The sequence below is a fragment of the Macaca fascicularis genome, chromosome 4, assembly GCF_037993035.2.
Source record: "Macaca fascicularis isolate 582-1 chromosome 4, T2T-MFA8v1.1".
Lineage (NCBI taxonomy): Eukaryota > Metazoa > Chordata > Mammalia > Primates > Cercopithecidae > Macaca > Macaca fascicularis.
Genome location: NC_088378.1, coordinates 1,401,253 through 1,422,074, shown reverse-complemented (window position 1 = coordinate 1,422,074; position 20,822 = coordinate 1,401,253). Strand labels below are relative to the sequence as shown.

Genomic DNA, 20,822 nt, shown 5'->3' with positions numbered 1-20,822 from the left:
CCAAAGGAGATGGGAACACACTTGGGAGAGAGAGCAGTAATCACACCATATGGTAACTGTGGTTTAGGAGATTCCAATGTCTCCCTCAACATCGCTGACCCACAGGAAGGGCCTGGGATTACTCTCCTAAGCCACATATAGCAGAGAGACCAGCACCTAGTGCTTCACCCTTCCAAAGTCAGAGCTACCTTTTCTGTGCATAAATCAATCTCAGAATAATCAGTGTACACAGATTAACCACAACCTCATCACATTTGGAAAAGAAATCAGATTGAGCTTACATCTCTTGAGCTCCCCACCCCAGCAGTGCAGGGCGCAGGAGAGCCTTACCTCAGGGTTCTCAGGTCCCACAGTCTCATCCCATCGCCAATGGCCGTGGTCAGGAAGAGGTTATAAGCCTGAGGCTGTTGGGTTGTAAATGATGAACCCTATAATTGTAAGGGGAAAATCAAGATGTACTTTCAAAGGTTGAGTTAATAAGCGTTATGCTAATGATATCTCATAATAGCTGATTCTCAAGTAAGGTATTAACACAGTTTTTTTCTTATTTGTAACAATTTCAGAATTGGACTCCAAAAACTTCTAAATAAAGTAGTTAATGAGGGTATATTTTGACCTAGAGAATTATTGATGTGTGTTCTCTTTATGTGTAATGCCACTGAGAGTTACAGAAGTACAAAATGGTCAAAGATCAAAAGACCAAGATAGTAACACACCAAAATTCATGTTCAGAGTATAGACCATAAGCCATATTCAATAAATCATCTGAAAGATGCCCCTCAACAAAGCACTTAAAGTTAAGGCGAGTTCTTTATCTGCCAATTATCAACCGCTAAACTACACTGAGCAGGCTCCTGTGATGACGATGTGGGTGAGCTCCCACAGGGACTCGAGTCCCGGCCCTGACTCTGACTCGCTCCTCTTTCCCTGTGCTATCAGAAGCAATTCTCACTAAGTGGAACTGAACTCAACTCCATCTACAGAACCATTTGGCACAAAACATCACCTAAACACATTGTGATAAACAATGATTTCCATCCTCCTTCTAGGTCAAGAATATTAAAAATATTAAGACAAATTTCATGAAGGATAGATGTGCCTACAAGTCATCCTTCATTTGCAAACAGAAAATAAAGGCTTACTAAGTTCAGTAATAACAAACTAATAATAATTCAAGGCCAGGTGCAGTGGCTCACACCTGTAATCCCAGCACTTTGGGAGGCCAAGGCAGGCAGATCATCTGAGGTCAGGAAAATTTGAGACTAGCCTGGCCAACATGGTGAAATCTGTCTCTATAAAAATACAAAAATTTAGCCAGGCATGGTGGTGTGTGCCTGTAATCCCAGCTACTTGGGAGACTGAGGCGGGGAAATCAACTTGGGAGGTGAAAGTTACAGTGAGCCAAGATTGCATCACTGCACTCCAGCCTGGGAGAGAGAGTGAGACTCCATCTCAAGAAAAAAAAAAAAAAAAAAAAGAAAAGAAACAAAGCTGTAATACGTATTTTAAAATAATAATTCACACTAATAATTGAGGAGGCATTCAACAGATATTTACAGATCATCTACTGAATGCTGGTGTTACATGTGGTACTTTCAGCATAAAAAAGAAGAAAATGTAGGCTTAGTTTAACGAAAAGACAGAGAAGATAATGGCACTGACAACACCTGACAGCAGTTGCTAATATACATAGGCTAAAGAGTAAAAAACTGGGCCAGGCTCTGTGGCTCACACCTATAATCCCAGTACATTGGGAGGCCGAGGCAGGCTGATCACGAGGTCAGGAGATCGAGACCATCCTGGCTAACACAGTGAAACCCCGTCTCTACTGAAAATACAAAAAAAAATTAGCCGGGCATGGTGGCAGGTGCCTGTAGTCCCAGCGACTTGGGAGGCTGAGGCAAGAGAATGGCGTGAACAGAATAGAAACAATATGTAATGACCAAACCTTTCAAGAGAAAAGGTAAACTTTTAAAAAATGTGTTCAATCCAATAGAGGGTGAGGAAAAAGAAATAAAGAACCAAAGAAAATTCAGGATTAGTAGAAAGCAAAGAAATAAAAAATGTGGAAGAGGAAGCACAAAATGATACCAAATATATGAATAATCATAATTGCAAACAGACTAAACTCAACAAGGAAAAGAGAGATAATATTAGGCTGGATTTCATTATTATCATTATTGTTATTATTTCACTTTTATTTCAGTTTCAGGGGTACATGTGCAAGTTTGTTATTAGGTAAAGTTGTGGCACAGGGGTTTGTTGTACAGATTATGTCATCACCCAGATACTTAGCCAGGTACCAACAGCTATGTTTTCTGCTCCTCTCCCTCCTCCCATCCTCCACCCTCAAGTAGACCCCAGTGTCTGTTGTTCCCTTCTTTGTGTTCATGAGTTCTCATCATTTAGCTCAAAATAGCACAGTATTGATGATAAAGCCACATACCTATGACCATCTGATATTTAACAAAGCCGACAAAAACAAGCAATGGGGAAAGGGCTCCCTGTTCAATAAATGGTGCTGGGATAACTGGCTATACGTGCAGAAGGTTGAAACTGGACCCCTTCCTCACACCATATACAAAAATCAACTCAAGATGGATTACAGACTTAAATGTAAAACCCAAAACTATAAAAACCCTGGAAGACAACCTAGGCAATACCATTCTAGACACAGCAACTGGCAAAGATTTCATGACAAAGACACGAAAAGCAATTGCAACAAAAGCAAAAATTGACAAGTGGGATCTATATAAACTTTAGAGCTTCTGCACAGCAAAATAAAGTATCAACAGAGTAAACATACAACCTACAGAATGGGAGAAAATATGTGCAAACTATGCATCTAATAAAGATCTAATATCCAGCATCTATAAGGAACTTAGGCTGCATTTTAAGAAAAATTCTGAAAACCTAATTTTTAAAAAAAAGTTGAAAGTGAAAGGTGGGGCTCAACCAGCACATGAGAACTCTAAGGAGGCAAGATGATATAAGCACTAGAAAAAAAACAAACAACAACAACAACAACAACAAAAACAGATAAAAGGTAAAGAAAGCCTCATTAGAAACAGTTTCTCCAAGAAAATGATAAAAGAAATAACTGCACATGAAAATATAAGAAGGATGAACTTAAATATCCCTAATAACATGCCCTTCAAATACACAAAGCAAAAGTCAACAGAATCACAAGAAGAAACTAGCTGGGCATGGTGGCATGGTGTAATCTCAACACTTTGGGAGGCCAAGGTGGGCAGATCACGAGGTCAAGAGATGGAGACCATCCTGGCCAATGTGGTGAAACTCTGTCTGTCTCTACTAAAAGTACAAAAATTAGCCGGGTGTGGTGGTGTGCGCCTGTAATCCCAGCTACTCAGGAGGCTGAGGCAGGAGAATCGCTTGAACCCAGGAGGCGGAGGTTGCAGTGAGCCAACACCATGCCACTGTACTCCAGCCTGGTGACAGAGCAAGACTCCGTCTCAAAAAAAAAAGAAGAAACTGACAAGATTACAACCACAATTATAGATTTTAACACATCTCTCAGTAATTAAAAAAATCAAGCAACAAGAAAATAGGAAGACCTGAACAATTTAAACACAATTAACAAGGGTGAGTCAATGAATATCCGGGCAAACGTACCAAATCGTCAGCAAAACCACATTTTTCTCACACACCTATGTAATATTAAAAACAAACCATAGAGTCCAGCTTCTCGATAGATAAAAAATCTCAAAGATACCAAGAAAATCCATACTATATATGGAGAGTTCATGCTCTGAACACAATGCTGTAAAATTAGAAACCAATAACAAAAAGGATGACCAAAAATTAACTCGTGGAAATCTAAAAGCATCCATCAAAAGCTTGGGTTGGAAAACATCATAATAAACATGAAGAAAATATTTAGTGCCAAGATAATAAAAATAGTGCATGCCCAAGCTGGTAAAGTGCAATGTCAGCATGAAAAATCAAGCAACAGGGAGACCACGTGTAAGAAGCTAGTAGAGGCTAGCGCTAGGCTTAACAATGCACAACATTGCTGAAGCAGCGTCCTTGTCTGGGATCAATACCCAGGGTTTGTTGCCTAGCACCAAGATTAAAGACACAGACACAAACCAGCAGCAAGTTTAGGAGTAAAGGTTTCATAGGCCAAATAAAAAGGAAGAGAGAGAGGTGTCCCAAAGGGAAAAGCCAGCCTGTGGTGGACTGTGCCAGATTTTACAGGCAGGCTTGAGGAGGCGGTGGCTGATATATGGAGGGCCCACAGATTGGTTCGATCAAGTGTGACTTTTACACGGTAGGCAGGGAAGGCTGGTTGTCCCACCCTAATCCTTTTTTTGAGACGGAGTGAAACTCTTGTTGTTCATGGCTGGAGCGCAATGGCATGATCTAAGCTCACTGCAACCTTCTCCTCCCCAGTTCAAGCAACTCTCCTGCCTCAGCCTCCCAAGTAGCTGGGATTACAGGGGCATGCCACCACGCCAGGCTAATTTTTGTATTTTTGGTAAAAACTGGGTTTCACCATGTTGGCCAGGCTGGTCTCAAACTCCTGACCTCAGGAGATCCGCCCACCTCGGCGTCCCAAAGTGCTGGGATTACAGGCATGAGCCACTGAGCCCAGCCGCCCCACCCTAATCTTATTAGGCAAATGGACTTTCTGCTTGGCCAGCACCATTTTGCCTGCGCCTTACTGTACACGTGGCTGGCAGAAAAGAGAAGATGGAGCCACCATTTTGAACATGTCTATTCCCACGTAGCCTTTTCCTATTGGCACAACTGCGGGCATTCGCCTGTACAAGCTTCTGGCTTGTTTGTCTATGTCTGCAGCTCGGTTTTACAGCCTGTTCTCTGTTAGAAAAGAAAATGATTTGGGGCTGCTTTCATTGACAGGAAACCCTTAGGGAGGGTTCCCGTAACCTCATTATCTGCCTAAGTAATTTCTTCTTAACTCCTGTATCATTGCTTTGGAATGGGTACTAGGGAAAGACCCACACGAAATTCAGTAGCGGTCATCAGAGAAGAAGAAAAGGGAGGGATGTGGGTAGGGTTTTCTCTGTATCAATAATCATTTCATGGCTTTTGAAAAAATACAGCAAGATCTAAAACTAATAAAGCAAAATAATGTAAGTGACTATTCCTGAAATCTGGAATCATGTATAATAAAATTATTTCATTAAAAAAGCTGTTCAAACTTGAACACATTGTTTTTAAATTCAAATTAGCTGTCTAGTATTATGTATTTACATCACAAAATAGTACATATTTTATTCAGAGGCAGGCAAAGAGTAAGTATCCTGTCAAGTTTTAAAAATATATAAAGTATCTACACCTGCTATGACTTTAAGGATATCAATAAATCATAAAACACTTATGTATTTTCATTTTTTAAATGAGCCATTTAATAATATAACACATAAAATAGGAAAATATGATCATCACTTTTTGATGTATTTGGCACTCTTAATACAATACTATAATGAATTTAAAATTCCATTTGTCCAACAGGATTAAGATAACTATAGGAGTAATTTCTCAGACCATTTTAATGGTAGTGCACTAGGATGACTGCAAAAAAAATAAAAAACCCATTATTGATGTATGACTAATATGGCTGAGCTGGTTACTAAGCTTAGAAGAAATTAGAAATGCCCTATTTTATATTTTACTGGAAATACAGCATTTGGGCCAATGATAATTTCTGCTTCTCCTGTATTTGGACTTGCAGGATGACAGTTCGTGAGTGGCAGCCCCCACATGGCTGTGGTTAGTTTGATGTACATTGTGCAACTGAACAAAAATGTAAGATAAGTTTCTTAAAAAAAGTTATTAAAACATAGTGTAAACCTCTGTAACCTTATACTCTTTCCCTTTCATTCCATCAGATACCATTCAGATAGTTATTTTCAGGAAGTAAAACCTCTAATTTTCCCATAAAAAACCTCAGAACTATTTTTCTTAATATAACACCTCTCATCCAAGAGTACACCACAATGATTCACAAAATATTACAATCCTTACTGAAAGACCACATAGATTTGAGAAGATTCAGGCTACTGTATAGTCACTGCTCAAGCTGTGACAAAATGTAGACATTTTAAGCAGTTTCCTAAAGCAAAGACACTAAACCTCTTAACCTCTTAAGATTTTAAAAGAGAGGGACTCTCTTTGAATTGGGAAATTAGACGGACACTATGTCATTCCAGGAAAAAAGCGAGGCGCATCTACACAACTATGGTTCTTCACAAGGCCAATTTGTAAAAACAGTTTTCACCACAGCACTTGGAATGAAATATCCCATGTGCCTTGACAGAAAGAGTAAAACTGTGTAAAATATTGAAAGAAATTTATTCTGGGCCAAGTACGAGTGACCATGGCCCATGACACAGCCCCCAGGAGATCCTCAGAACATGTGGCCAAGGTGGTTGGACGCAGCTTGGTTTCATACATTTTAGGGAGCCATGAGACATTAATCAAACACATTTCAGAAATACGTTGGTTTCCCAACTGGGAAAGGCAGGAAAACTCAAAGTGGGGGCTTCCAGGCTCTAGGTAAAAGTAAACATTTTCTGGTTGACAATCGGTTGAGTTTGTCTTAAGACCTGGGTTCAATAGAAAGGAAATGTTTGGGTTAAGATACAAGATTGTGGAGACCAAGGTTCTTTTGAATCTTATAGTGACTGCCCTTAGAGACAATAAGTGACAAATGTTTCCTATTCAGACCTTTAAAAGGTGCTAGACTCTTAATCTCTTTAGGATTGGGAGGGCCTGGAAGAAAGCAGTCTAGCTATGTGAACAGAGATTCTTCCCAGATGCACATTTTTCCCCCACAAAGCACAGATTTGCAGGGCCATTTCAAGATATGGCAAAGACACGTTTTGGAGTAAGATATTTTGATTTTCTTCCTTGTCTTGTTATGCCAGAGTCAGGTTGGAAAGTCAGTCATGATATATAGGGTTAAATAAAATCCATCTGATGAGAATTGATGGTTTGTAGAGCACGACTCCCCAGACCCCTTAATCAGAGCTTAGTCCTCACCCTTTTAGGACACAGCTTACCTGCAGGGATGCTGTCTCAGGCAGCCAGTTTGTCCAGATGTCCATCAGGAATGGGACAAGAAAATGAATCTTGGGACCCCGAAATCACTAAGCCAAGGGAAAAGTCAAGCTGAGAACTGCCTCAGGGAAACCTGCCTCCCATTCTATTCCTAAATAAGATAGCTACAAAGATAAGAAGATACAGACCTCCCTCACAATTTGCCCACCAGGAAATTCCTTGTGGGTAAAGGACAGACAGAACTCAGACATCCCTCTGAGGCTTCCCTGAGACAAATGCAGATCTGATTGCTTCCCCTCCCCTACTGTTTATGTAAAAATGATGATTCACTGAGCCAGACTAAATTGTGTATTCAGTGGAAGGCTGATCAGGGACTCAAAATAATGTAACCTTTTGCCTCTTATCTACTCACGACCTGGAAGCCCTGGCCTCAAATCCCACTTTACCTGACTGAACCAAGGTACATGTTACACATATTGATTGATGTCTCATGTCTCCCTAAAATGTATAAAACCAAGCAGTGCCCCGACCAGCATCGTCAGGACCTCCTGATGCTATGTCCTGGGTGCATCCTTATCCTTGGTGAAATAAACTTTCTGAACTGACTGAAACCTTATATATTTTGAGTTAACAAGAGCCTCGAGGTCCACTGCTCCACTGGTTTCACTACACAGCCCACCTCCTGCACTCTGCTCCTCCAGACATAGACCTGGTGCCCTTCCCTGTGTCATGAACCTGCTGCTCCAGTTACCCGGTCAGCACAGAGCACCCGACCTTGTGTAATACACTTGTTCCTTTGTAAGAAAATACATTCCTCCAGCACAAGGACTTGCCCTCTCTTCATTCATCTAACTCTTCATTCACGGGACACTGCCGAGCGCACAGTAGCAGCTAATAGATATTTTAAATGTACTAATTAATAGCACTTTAATGAATACTATAATTAAAAGCACATATACATATGCATACACATTCATGCACACATATACATATGTACACCCATGCATGCTCGCATATACATATACACACATGCACGCACATACATACTCATATATGCATTCATGCATATACACAATGTATGCACGCATATACATTTGCACACACGTGCACTCACCATTATACATATGCATACAAATGCACGTATGCATATACATATGCACACACGTGCATTCACGCATACACACACGTACGCACGCATATAAATACCCACAGACGCATATACATACGCACATGCATGCATGCATATACATACCACACACGCATTAACGCATATACATATGCACACATGCACGCCCGCATATACTCACACGCATTCACACATATACATCTGCACACATGCATGCACGCATATACATCCGCACACATGCATTCATGCATATACACACGCACACATGCATTCATGCATATACATACCCACACACATTCACGCATACACATACACATGCACACACACATACATACCCACACACGCATTCACACATATACATACACATGCATGCACGCATATACCCACACACATTCATGCATATACATATGCACACACATGCATTCACGCATATACATACACATATTCACACATATACATACACGCACACATATATACATACGCACACACATGCACACATGCATATACATACCCACACATGCATTCATGTATATACATACACACATATTCACACATATACATACACACACATGCACATATATATACATACACACACATGCATGCATGCATATACATACCCACACATGCATTCACGCATATACACACACAGGTATTCACATACATACATATGCACACACACAGGCATTCACACACAGGAACATACACATGAACATACATACACATCATGAAAGGAAAATAAATCTCCAGGCCCCCACATCATAAGCTAAAGGGAAAAGTCAAGCTGGGAACTGCTTAGGGCCAACCTGCCTCCCATCCTATTCAAAGTCACCCCTCTGCTCACTGAGAGAAATGCATATCTGATTGTCTCCTTTGCAGAGGCTCATCAGAAACTCAAAAGAATGTAACCATTTGTCCCTTATCTGCCCAGGACCTGGAGGTCCCCTCCCTGATTTGTGTCTTCCCGCCTTTGCTTCGAGTTGTCCCACCTTTCCAGACGAAGCGATGTTCATCTCATGTATGTCGATTGATGTCTCATGTCTCCCTAGAATGTATAAAACCAAACTGGGCTCCGACCACCTCAGGCACATGTCATCACGGCGCCCGTTCTCAACCTGCGCAAAATAAACTTTCTAAATTAACTGAGACCTGCCTCAGATGTTTGGGGTTCACACACACGCACATACAAACCAAATTCAAGGTGGGAGGAAATGAGCCGTGATACATTTAACTGTTATTAGGAACAGGTATTGAATTAAGAGTTCAGCCCAAAGCCAGACTGTTAACACTTTACTCTTTGTGGCCATTTCACTGAATGTTTATAGAAAAAAGAGAACCACTTGGAAAACAATATGAATAAAACAATCTCCACAAAGAGAGGAAGAAATGACTGAAAACAAAGTTTAACATAAAATCTATTATTCATTATTTTTACCAGAGCTATAAAAAACAGGAAATTTTTTAAAGAAGTAACATTTTTACCATGTCCCTCCTCAAGAGAGCACTGCAGGGTTTTGACACGGGAGAAATATCCCGATGAAACAGCCATTGCAAAATTATAACTGAGACAGTGAAAGAAACCTAGCCTAACCAACTCTATCTTGCTTCTAACCTCCAAGCTGTCCTTTTCATTCCTGGGCTGAGGCCAAACTAACTTTAGGAGAAACTTAAGTTTATAGTTCAACTTTGAAACAAAGATGGTAACAACCCTTTCCCAAAACAAAGCCCCTTCTTGCCTGGGGACTAGACTGCCTTTGTAAGACCTACAAATTAGCTCAAAGACTAGAAAGTATGGTTTAGGAGTAATGTAGCTGGAGGCTACAAGACTCTGAACACTCCCCTCCCCACCACCCAAAATTGCTCCTGGGGATAACATCACTATTGTAAACGCTAAGATCAGTGCTTCCGATATTCTGCAGACCCTGCACTGAAGGGATCAGCTGGTACCCCACCCCATCAATAAACTGGTTCAGCTGGTCCTGCGGCCCCCACCCAGGAACTGACTCAGCACAAGAGGACAGCTTCGACTCCTGATGATCTCACCTCTGACCTTACCAATCAGAACTCGGGATTCACTGACCCCACCCGCCCACCAAATTATCCTAAAAAACTCCCATCCCCAGATTCTTGGGGAGACTGATTGGAGTACTGATAAAACTCCATGTCCCACACAGCCGGCTCTGTGTGAAGTACCCTTTCTCTATTTCAATTCCCCTGTCTTGATCAACTGGCTCTATCTAGGCAGCAGACAAGGTGAACCGTTGGGCAGTTACCCCAGTGGCTCGGCTGTGGCACTCAGCCGGTGACGGCATCACTCACAGGGCCCGCAGGCTCCATGCAGAAGTCACAGCCTGCACGCCCACTCACATGCGGAGACAGTGAGGGTCCAGCCGGGGTGCCAGAGAGAACCATGCTGGGGGAGGATCAACAACCCACATCTGGGATGAATTATTCTGAACCACTTCGAAGAAAAACTGGTCATTTACTTATTTTAATTGACCCATAATAACTGCACATATTTTGGGGGTACAGCGTGGTGTTTTGATACACACACACGTGTGAGGCCCCAATCATGGGATTCAGCACATTGAAAACTCCTCCCAATGGCTACTCAGTGCCAACCTCGGCCTGGGTTTCCTCACACTGGCTGAGGGCATGCTTCTCTAGGTCATCGTAAATGAGCCTATGAGTGCCACAGCCTGAGCAAAAAGAAAGTAAACACAAACAGCAAAAACAGCAAACAGGCACCCACCCACAAGGTGTGGTGAGCACCAGACACAGAGGATCGCGGACAAGGGGCCCTGGAGACACCACGGGCAGCATGTGGCCTCAGGTGTGAGGCATCAGGTGTGTGGCATCAGGTGTGCAGCGTCAGGCGTGTGGCATCAAGTGTGCAGCGTCAGGCATGTAGCATCAGGTGTGCGGCATCAGGCGTGTGGCGTCAGGTGTGCAGTGTCAGGTATGTGGCATCAGATGTGTGGCATCATGTGTGCAGTGTCAGGCGTGTGGCGTCAGGTGTGCGGCGTCAGGCGTGTGGCGTCAGGTCTGCTGCATCAGGTGTGCAGTGTCAGGTGTGTGGCGTCAGGTGTGCGGCGTGTGGCGTCAGGTGTGCAGTGTCAGGTATGTGGCATCAGATGTGTGGCGTCACGTGTGCAGTGTCAGATGTGTGGTGTCAGGTGTGCGGCGTCAGGTGTGCAGCGTCAGGTCTGCTGCATCAGGTGTGCAGAGTCAGGTGTACGGCGTCAGGTGTGCGGCGTGTGGCGTCAGGTGTGCAGTGTCAGGTGTGTGGCGTCAGGTGTGCGGCGTCAGGTGTGCGGCGTGTGGCGTCAGGTGTGCGGCATCAGGTGTGTGGTGTGTGGTGTCACGTGTGCAGTGTCAGGTGTGTGGCGTCAGGTGTGCGGCGTCAGGTGTGTGGTGTGTGGCGTCAGGTGCGCTCTGGATCTGAGGACAAAGAACACCCACAAGAACCTTCCAGATGTGCAAAAGGAGATTTGAAGCTCACCACAGTGCAGCCCCTCACGCACCTCTCTCAAGCTCGAGGGACTTAGCGAATGAAACGCTGGGGTCCACTCAGAACTCCTTAGGCAGCCGGAGGGAGGCTAGGCTGTGCCCTGGCGCCATCCCCCATCCCCCTCAGCCCAGCCAGGGGCATACAGGACCTAAATCGAAAATGGCCACCGACCATTTCCAGGGAGCCAGGTGACCTGCCAAGTTCTCTAATAACTAAAGAAAACTTCACTAATTTGATTAGAAATAAAAAGGATAAAGTAACCAATTTAATTAACTAACTTTCCCATGAGAGTCTGACAACCACCAAGAAGAGAGCTCAGCTGACCGTCAACTACAGAGCCCTGGCTGTGGCCTGTGACGGATGCCTGACCCACTACACATGTGAGCCACGGCCATGCAACCTCATGGGATGAAAAACTCGAGACGTGTGTCCATGCAGCCCCAGGTAGATGGCATGAGGCCAGGAACACGAGTTCCACCGAGTCAGAGCACAGGGAGTACAAGAGCAGCCGTCCCACATCCTGGCTGGGCGGCCAACGGTAGCAGCCTTCACCCTCAGGGCCCGGCCCATCCACCGAGGGGACCTGTCACCAGGTAACGGGGCAGGGACCGTTCTTACGGAGGGTGAGCATGGGGTTCTCATTCAGATGCAACTCCTGACTGCCGCGGGCCTCGGGGAGGAGATCTGCCTGAGCAGAGACCGCCACAAGTCCACGCCTGCTTCCTTGTCCTTCCTTCCCGGGGGGACTGACTTTAGAGGCCCTGATGGTTCAGCCTAGAGTTAGCAGGAGACCCTACAAGCAGGGGGCCCAGAGCCTGTCGACAACTGAAGGCTGAACACACAGGCTGTAGAGCCAATTCATAGAATTTCCACAAAAACGAAACTCATTCTGACTTTTAACATCTAATGAGACCAATGGAATATTAATACATAAATAAGGATGGTCTCGGTTAGCTCACTGAAGTTTTCTTGTCCCTGACACAGTGGAGCAGCGGGTTTGGAAACACTTGCCCAAGAGCAGGGTGAAGTGTGGGGTTCACGCCCTTTCAGTGGCTCCAGAACAACGAGGCCGTCAGGCCGGGATGACTTTCCCGCTGCCGTGTCTAGTGGTTTACCGGAAATACCGAAACAGCACTTACCAGTCTAAAGTTTATTTAGTAATAATAGTTTTAAAGGGTTTTTTGAGTCAAGAATGTAGGAAAATAAAAAGCCATCTGATGCTCCAATGAGTAAGTGTGTGACAGTACCTACAGATGCTTTCTATGAATTATTTCCTACTATTTACAGAAAGCACATCCTCCTCCTTCAAATGCTGGTTAAAGTTTTCCTCTCAGTTTTTTATTTTTTTATTTTTTTATTTTTGAGACAGAGTCAGGGTCTGTCACCCAGGCTGGAGTGCAATGGCGTGATCTCAGCTCACTGCAACCTCTGTCTCCCAGGTTCAAGCGATTCTCTTGCCTCAGCTTCCCAAGTAGCTGGGATTACAGGTGCACACCACCACGCCTGGCTAATTTCTGTATTTTTAGTAGAGACAGGGTTCACTATGTTGGTCAGGCTGATCTCGAACTCCTGACCTCATGATCCATCCGCCTCGGCCTCCCAAAGTGCTGGGATTGCAGGCGTAAGCCATCGTGCCCGGTCCACTCTGATTTTTTTTTATCTTGCCCAAATCTGGGGAGTCATGCTCTACAAACCATCAATTCTCACCAGATGGGTTTTACTTAACCCTATATATCATGATGACTGACTTTCCAACCTGACTCTGGCATAATACTATGAGACAAGGAAGAAAATCCAAATTAAATTACCCTAAAATATGTTTCTTTGCCGTATCTTGAAACGGCTCTGCAAAGCTGTCCTTTGTGGGGGAAAATGTGCATCTGGGAAGAATCTCTGTTCACGTAGCTAGATTTCTTTCTTCCAAGCTCTCCCAATCCTAAAGAGATTAAGACTCTAGCACCTTTTAAAGGTCTGACTAGGAAACATTTGTCCCCTATTGTCTCTAAGAGCAGCCACTGTGAGACTTCAAAAGAATATTGGTCTCCACAATCTTGTATCTTAACCTGAACATTTCCTTTCTACTGATCCCAGGTCTTCAGAGAAACTTAACCAATTGTCAACCAGAAAATGTTTGCATTTACCTAGAGCCTGGAGGCCCCCCGACACACCCACCAGCTTTGAGTTTTTCCCCCTTTCTGGACCAAACTCATGTATTTCTGAAATGTATTTGATTGATGTCTCCTGCCTCTCTAAAATGTATAAAACCAAGCTGCGCCCCGACCACCTTGGCACACGTTCTCAGGACCTCCTGGGGGCTGTGTCACGGGCCATGCTCACTCATATTTGGCTCAGAATAAATGTCTTCGAATATTTTACAGAGTTTGGCTCTTTTTGTCAACAGATATATTGTGTAGTGGAGAAGCCTGGGCTTCAGTGTAGCCATCACCCGAATATTGTACACTGTACCCCTTAATTTCTCATCCCTCACCTCCCTCCCACCCTCTCACCCTCCGAGTCTCCAGTGTCTTTTATCCCACTGAGTCCACGTGTGCACAATATTTACCCCACCTGTAAGTGAGAACATGGGATTTAACTTTCTGTTTCTGAGTGGTTTAAGACAGTGGCCTCCAGTTCCAACCACTAGAGCTGCATAAGACCGGATTTCATTCTTGTTATGGCTGAGTAGTGTTCCACCATGTGTCTGTATCACATGCTCTTTATGCATTCCTCTGTTGACAGACACTTAGTTTGATTCCACAACTTTGGGATTGTGAATCGTGCTGCAATAAACATACAACACTGCAGGTGTCTTTTTTATGTAACGATTTCTTTTCCTATGGTCGGTGCCCTGTCGTGGGATTTCTGGATCCAATGGTAGTTCTATTTTTAGTTCTTTGAGAAATCTCCATACTGGTTTCCATAAAAAAAATTAGTTCTAATTTGTACTAAGTTAGACTCCCACCCACAGTGTCTAAGTGTTCCCTTTTTTCCACATCCTCGCCAACATCTGCTGATTTCTGGTGCAAGATGAAACTCTTGTTCGAGGCTTCACTTGGCATCTGGAATAAACACATATGTAGCTGCTTCTCTCACGTCACCACCAGGGAAAGCCAAAGGTTGAGCCCTGGAGTGCTCACGCCAACAGCAGGTCATGGAGCTCTTGTGGGTAAATGATGGCCCAACTGAAAAAGGAAGGCAGATCCAATGGTTGTAACTCAAACAGGCCCGTTAAAACTGCCAGGATTGGGCTTGGACTAAGCAAGCAATTTTTGAGCACCGACTGTATGCTAGTAAGGGATGGCTCTGACCTCAAGGTGAGAATCTCACAGGAGAGAGGATTAACCATACATCATTCTAAATGCACTGATGAGCCCTGGAACAGCAGTGTAGGCACAAGACCAAGTAAGGGGCCGAGTCCAACTACTGAGAGGCCAGGGAGGCCTCCTGGGGAGGTGGTGGAGGCTGAGCCTGGACAGTTGGGTCTGCCTGTGACGCAGGCCACAGAGCAGAAGCACAGAGTGCAGCTGGCGGACGCTCAGCTCCACCTTCTGAGAGCCCTGGGCTGAAGTGCCGGGGACCAGGCCTGAAGGGGTCAATCCTGTGTCTCAGAGTCAGCCCCGTTCACTGGGCTCATTGTCAGGCAGGTGTAGTCGGGAAGCCAGTGTGGAGCCTCAGCTGCTCTGTGGGGTCAGAGCTTAGGTGCCGGTGGTGCCTGCTCAGATCTCACGCCAGCACCCCCACTCCGTCTGGGGCTCTGGGGGGATGAGGATGCCCCATGCTCCACGTTCATGATGCTGCGACTCTGAGGACAGAGCAGGCCTCTTCTTGGCAGGTAGAGCACGTGTGTCACACAGGAGCAGGCCCCGATGCTCTCCTGTGACTGTCCAGGCCACCACAGAAGCCGACTGGGGCCTGAGAGAATCGCCCAGCCCAGCAACCTGGGCTTCATGTGGGCCCACAGCTTGAGACTGGGTCTGAGGCATCACCAAGGACACTGACGGGGTCAAGGCACGAGAAGGCGGCACAGGGTCTGCATGCAGCCTCGGGCTTTTATCCTAAAAGCTGCTGGGGCCTCTGAAGAACTGACAGTGAAGATAAAAATGACCCGGATGGGGTTCTGAAGGCACAGGTCAACAGTGGGTGGTGATGGGCGGAGACAAGCTGTGGGGACAGTTGCTGGGGAGCAACTGCAGGCTGCAGGTGGGACAGAAGATGGCAGCGCTAGGCCTCCCACACCTGTACCTATGCGGGTGCAGTGTCACCTTCCTGAGGTCTGCACACCCACAGAGGGTGACAGAGGGGCTGTGCTGTGTTAAGCAGGGTGGGTGCAGAGGCACCAGCCGAGGGGTGCTGCATTGCCTGTGGGACTGGGTGCAAAACACAGCAGGCTGTGCCGGGCTCCTGCTGCCTTCTCTGGGCCACACAGTGGGCAGTGGGGGGTCAGGCCCAGGCCCCTCCAGCTGGTACAGCTGTCCCCTCCTCCTTCAAGGCTCAGCCCAGGACCACCTCCTGGGGAACATCTTCCCTGCCCCCCGCTTGTTCAGAGGCCCCACAGACCACTTGGTAAACTGAATACACCTCCTGCCTCTGACCCAGAAGGTGATCCTGAGGACGACATCGCGACGCTTCCCGCGCGAGTCCGCACCGTGCAGCTCAGAACGCACTCACTCCACATCCGTGAGTGAGCAGATGAGGCCGTTGCCCCGCAATAGGGCGCTTGCGCGCCGAAACGGTCGCCCTTTACTGCGGTGGTTTTAGACACACAGAACCAGCCCTTCAAGAAGCCGTGCGGTCGTCCAATGTGTCACACAGATAAAGGCAGAAGAGTCTCCCGGTGGACTGGGCATAAGGATGCTCTGCTGTGGACGCCAACGGCACCCCTGGGCAGTGCCTGTGCCTCCGAGGAGTTGCAAACCTGGACTCTAAAGAGTCCTCACTGTAACACATCAGCAGCTGCCCTTCTCCTGACGGCACATTTCTCATTTCCTCATAAGAGCAGAGTTCTGATTTGAAAGGCCACAGCTGCTGTCATTCATGACCGGTCCTCCAACGTTGCTGTAATTCGTAACAGTCCTCCACAATTTCCTCGTTAACTCCTCACCATCATCATTGCTGATTTCTAACATATATTTAGAACCAACAATGTTCATTACAGTAAATTAAATGGGACAATAATGAAATTTGACGCTTTAAGTCTTGAAAATAAATGTATTACAATCAAGCCAACAAAATATAAAGACCTTTCTAAAAACAAATCTTAATTATGCTACCAATTCACTTCCTGTATCTTCATTCTCCAAGTCAATACTATTTTAGGGCTTGAAGTATTCTAAAAAATCTAATATGCTGCTTCCAATATAACATATTTTAAAAGTCAGAAAAAAGTTAAATATAAACATAGTCTCATCTGGCTCCTCAAGTCTCCTCAATTATTGAAATAAAAGATAATACCCAAAAGAAGCCAAAATGAAATTAGCACTAGAGGAAGAGAGGAAAAACAGGTATCAGACTGTGGAATTCACTATGCCTGCTGTCCAGAGGCTCCCGAGGCGAGCCAGGCCCAGCGCCTCCGTCCTCCTCCCTTGGCGGTGTGCACGGAGAGCCTCCACAGTGACCAGGCAGGTGCACTTAGCACATGCTAAGAGATTTACATACATTTAACCCTTTAACAGAGAAAAGCTTTATATATGCAAAAGGTTAGAAACTCTTCTATTATGAAATGGGAACAGACAGGAAAGGAAACAAAATTGCAAGATCACACCAAATAGCATCATATCATTTTCCAAAATAATTCTCTTGAAAATATTAGAAAATTGGTTAGCTAAAGTTAAAAGAATTATCTTTACCATTATCTTAAACCTCGTATGTTATTTTTTGTTATAAACTAGAAAGCATTGAAAACTTTGAAATTATATTTTGCATTTGCAACCTAAACATCTGAAACAATTTAAAACAAATTTGGGAACTAAATTGAAAAAAAATCTCAGACTGAGCTCTAATAGGCCAACTTTTAATCTAGACCAAGTTTCATGGCTCTGTCATAAACCCCATAAAGAAAAGAACAAAAAGAGAAAGAAAATAGAGATTTACAATGGAAATGCTGACAGACCATTTTCCAAACACCAAAAATAAATTATAATTGGCTTTGCAATGACCACCTTTAATAAGAGTCATGCACAACCAATACAAAAATTAAATGAACTAGGAAATACTTTTTCTAATAATTGACAATGTTTGAGACAAGAAGCAGCAAGTGTCAAAAAGCATGGTAAGAAATACGTTTTAAATGTAAAATTGGCTAGGAGCAGTGGCTCATGCTTGTAATCCCAGCACTTTGGGAGGCCAAGGCAGGCAGATCACCTGAGGTGAGGAGTTTGAGACCAGCCTGGCCAACATGGTGAAATCCCCTCTCTACTAAAACTACAAAATTTAGCCAGGCATGGGGGCACGTGCCTGTAATCCCAGCTACTTGGGAGGCTGAGGAAGGAGAATCGCTTGAACCCAGGAGGCGAAGGTTGCAGTGAGCCAAGATCACGCAAGTGCACTCCAGCCTGGGCGACGAGAGCGAGACCGCACCTCAAAAAAAAAAAAAAAAAATGTAAAATTTACAACATGAAAGAAATTTCACGTATAAGATTCATTTATCTTCACAACTGAAATTTTTAAACTCAAGAATGACGACATTTGGGAAATTTAGCCAATTCTCACTTAACTGTAAAGACTCACAGACTTTAGAAAAACTGACCAGACAGACAAGTACATAACATCTCCGGAGAGACTTTTCTTGTCAGCAATCTGTATCTTTAGATACATTTTTATACACTGCATTTTGAGAATAATGCATCAACAAATTTTAAATACTATTTGTCAAACTTTAACCTCTGCAATCTACATGCTGACGAGTCTTTTTATGAAACCATTTCTTCTCTAGATTTACATCTACTTTCTTGTACAAAGAATCGAATCCTTTGCTTTCTGTTGGTAACAGCAAGTCACAGTTCAATTCGGCGCATGTCAAGTGAGCAGATTCCAGGTTCTAGGTACTACCAAGATCAGACACAAAGATGGTGCAAACCCTCGTCTGCACTCGGGTATCTTAAAGTCAAATGTCTTTGCGTGGAAGTTTCACTAAATAAATTTAGTAGGTCAGACTTATACTTTAACATTCTACATCCAAATATTAGCTATTGATATCACATGAAGCTGCACTTGAATTTAAAAGGAATCATAATACCTAAAAAATGAGACGGGTTGGCTGGGCACAGTGGCTCACGCCTGTAATCCCAGCACTCTGGGAGGCCGAGGTGGGCGGATCACGAGGTCAGGAGTTCAAGGGCGGATCAAGGCCAACATGGTGAAACTCCATCTCTACTAAAAGTACAAAAATTAGCCAGGCGTGGCGGCACGCGCCTGTAAACCTAGCTACTTGGGAGCCTGAGGCAGGAGAATCGTTGGAACCCGGGAGGTGGAGGTTGCAGTGAGCTGAAATCAGGCACTGCACTCCAGCCAGGGTGACAGAGCAAGACTCCATCTCAAAAAAAAAAAAAAAAAAAAAGAAGAAGAAGAAGAAAGAAGAAAAAATAAATAAGATGGGTATTAGGCTAACAATCATTTTAAAAGTTAATAACTCAATTATTAAATTCATTTAAAAGCCCAGAAATATATAAAATCTAATAATCAAATCTTTGCCTAATCTTGACAGATCTTACTGTGAAATTAGTAGCATCAGATCACGGCTCTCAAATACCAACAGTGCTGCCTATTCTCATTGTAAATTACCAAACTGACTTCTTTTTCCTTCACAGCTTTCCCAGAAAACATAGAAACCTGGAGTATTACACACAGCACTGATTCAACTAATTCGCACTTGGTTTGTGGAGTGTGCCATTTTAATAGCCTCATAAAGAAGTTACAGAATTCTTCAAAGGGATTCCTTCATTCATCTGACAGACCCACTGCACAGTGTTTAAAAACATGTATGCTCTGGTTTATATGCAGGAAGCGTCTAAACAAAAAGAGAAAATGCAGAAGAATAATCTTTTCTCCAACAACTCTCCACAAGCTGGTATTTCCATGGTGTTATTCAAACCAGAAAAGCCTTCTCCTATTGAAATTTGAAATGTCCTGTTGATGAACTGGGTGGTGGAGGGGTGGAAGATTAAAACGAAGGCAAGATAAAGATGCCTATCGGAGCCTTTAAACCCTCCCTTCTCCAACCAAGGCTGCCCCACAGGGAGGGCACGGAGGTCGGCTTCGCCTCCGCAGGCAGCCTCTCCAGGCGTCTTCCTGACCTCCAAAGCTCTGACTACCCCACACTGCCAAGTCCCTGGATCTGCCTCTCTGAAGAGCCATCCAGACCGACAGGTAGGGAGACCATCTTCCTGGACACGGAGCCTCTGAATCCCGGGGTCTCTCATGCCGCACCCATTAACAAAGTCTTCCTGTGGCCCTGACACCTCCATCTCCCCTTTATCCAGAAGAGATGCAGGAACAAATCTGCTTCAATGTAATTTAACTTAACAGCCTAGAATCTTTGCTCTTTCTAATTTGAACTGATTACCAAACTTTATAGATAATCAGACCATACCTGTCCTGTTAAACAGAAATTTAAAGACTCAAAATGTGAGCCAGGCATGGTGGTTCACGCCTGTAATCCCTGCACTTTGGGAGGCTGGGGCAGGCTGATCACGAGGTCAGGAGTTCGAGACCAGCCTGGCCAACATGATGAAATCCCGTCTCTACTAAAAATACAAAAAAAACAATTAGCCGGGCATGGTGGTTCATGCCTGTAATCCCAGCTACTCAGGAGGCTGAGGCAGGAGAATCGCTTGAACCCAGGAAGCAGAGGTTGCAGTGAGCCAAGATAGTGCCATTGCACTTCTGCCTGGGTGACAGAGACTTGTCTCAAAAAAAAAAAAAAAAAAAAAGATGCAAAATATGTTAACCTGTGGACAACAAAGTCTGTTTAACCAACATTGCAATACTTCACTTAGCAAAATGATACCCTCAATCATAATATAAATGCCAGATGCATTGTAAGTTAAATCCCTGACTTGGAAAACCTTTCTGGGCATATCAACAACCAAAATTACAGTTTTAGTCCTAAGAAATGCAGTTTTGTTCCCAAGACTTAGACCC

The 20,822-nt window shown here is 44.3% G+C and overlaps 1 protein-coding gene across 15 annotated transcripts in view; it reads right to left on the bottom strand.

Annotated features, from left to right (window-relative positions):
• Nucleotides 1-20,822, bottom strand: part of WDR27 (WD repeat domain 27) — a 275,520-nt gene that overhangs the window by 187,464 nt on the left and 67,234 nt on the right. For 14 of the 15 annotated variants that reach the window (XM_074036703.1, XM_074036702.1, XM_074036704.1 and 11 more), the window contains one exon: nt 331-428. In XM_074036703.1, coding sequence (XP_073892804.1) covers nt 331-428 — 98 coding nt within the window. Of the gene's footprint in view, nt 1-330; nt 429-18,108; nt 18,261-20,822 lie in introns of those variants that run through there. The other variant, XM_065543141.2, reaches the window with a different exon arrangement.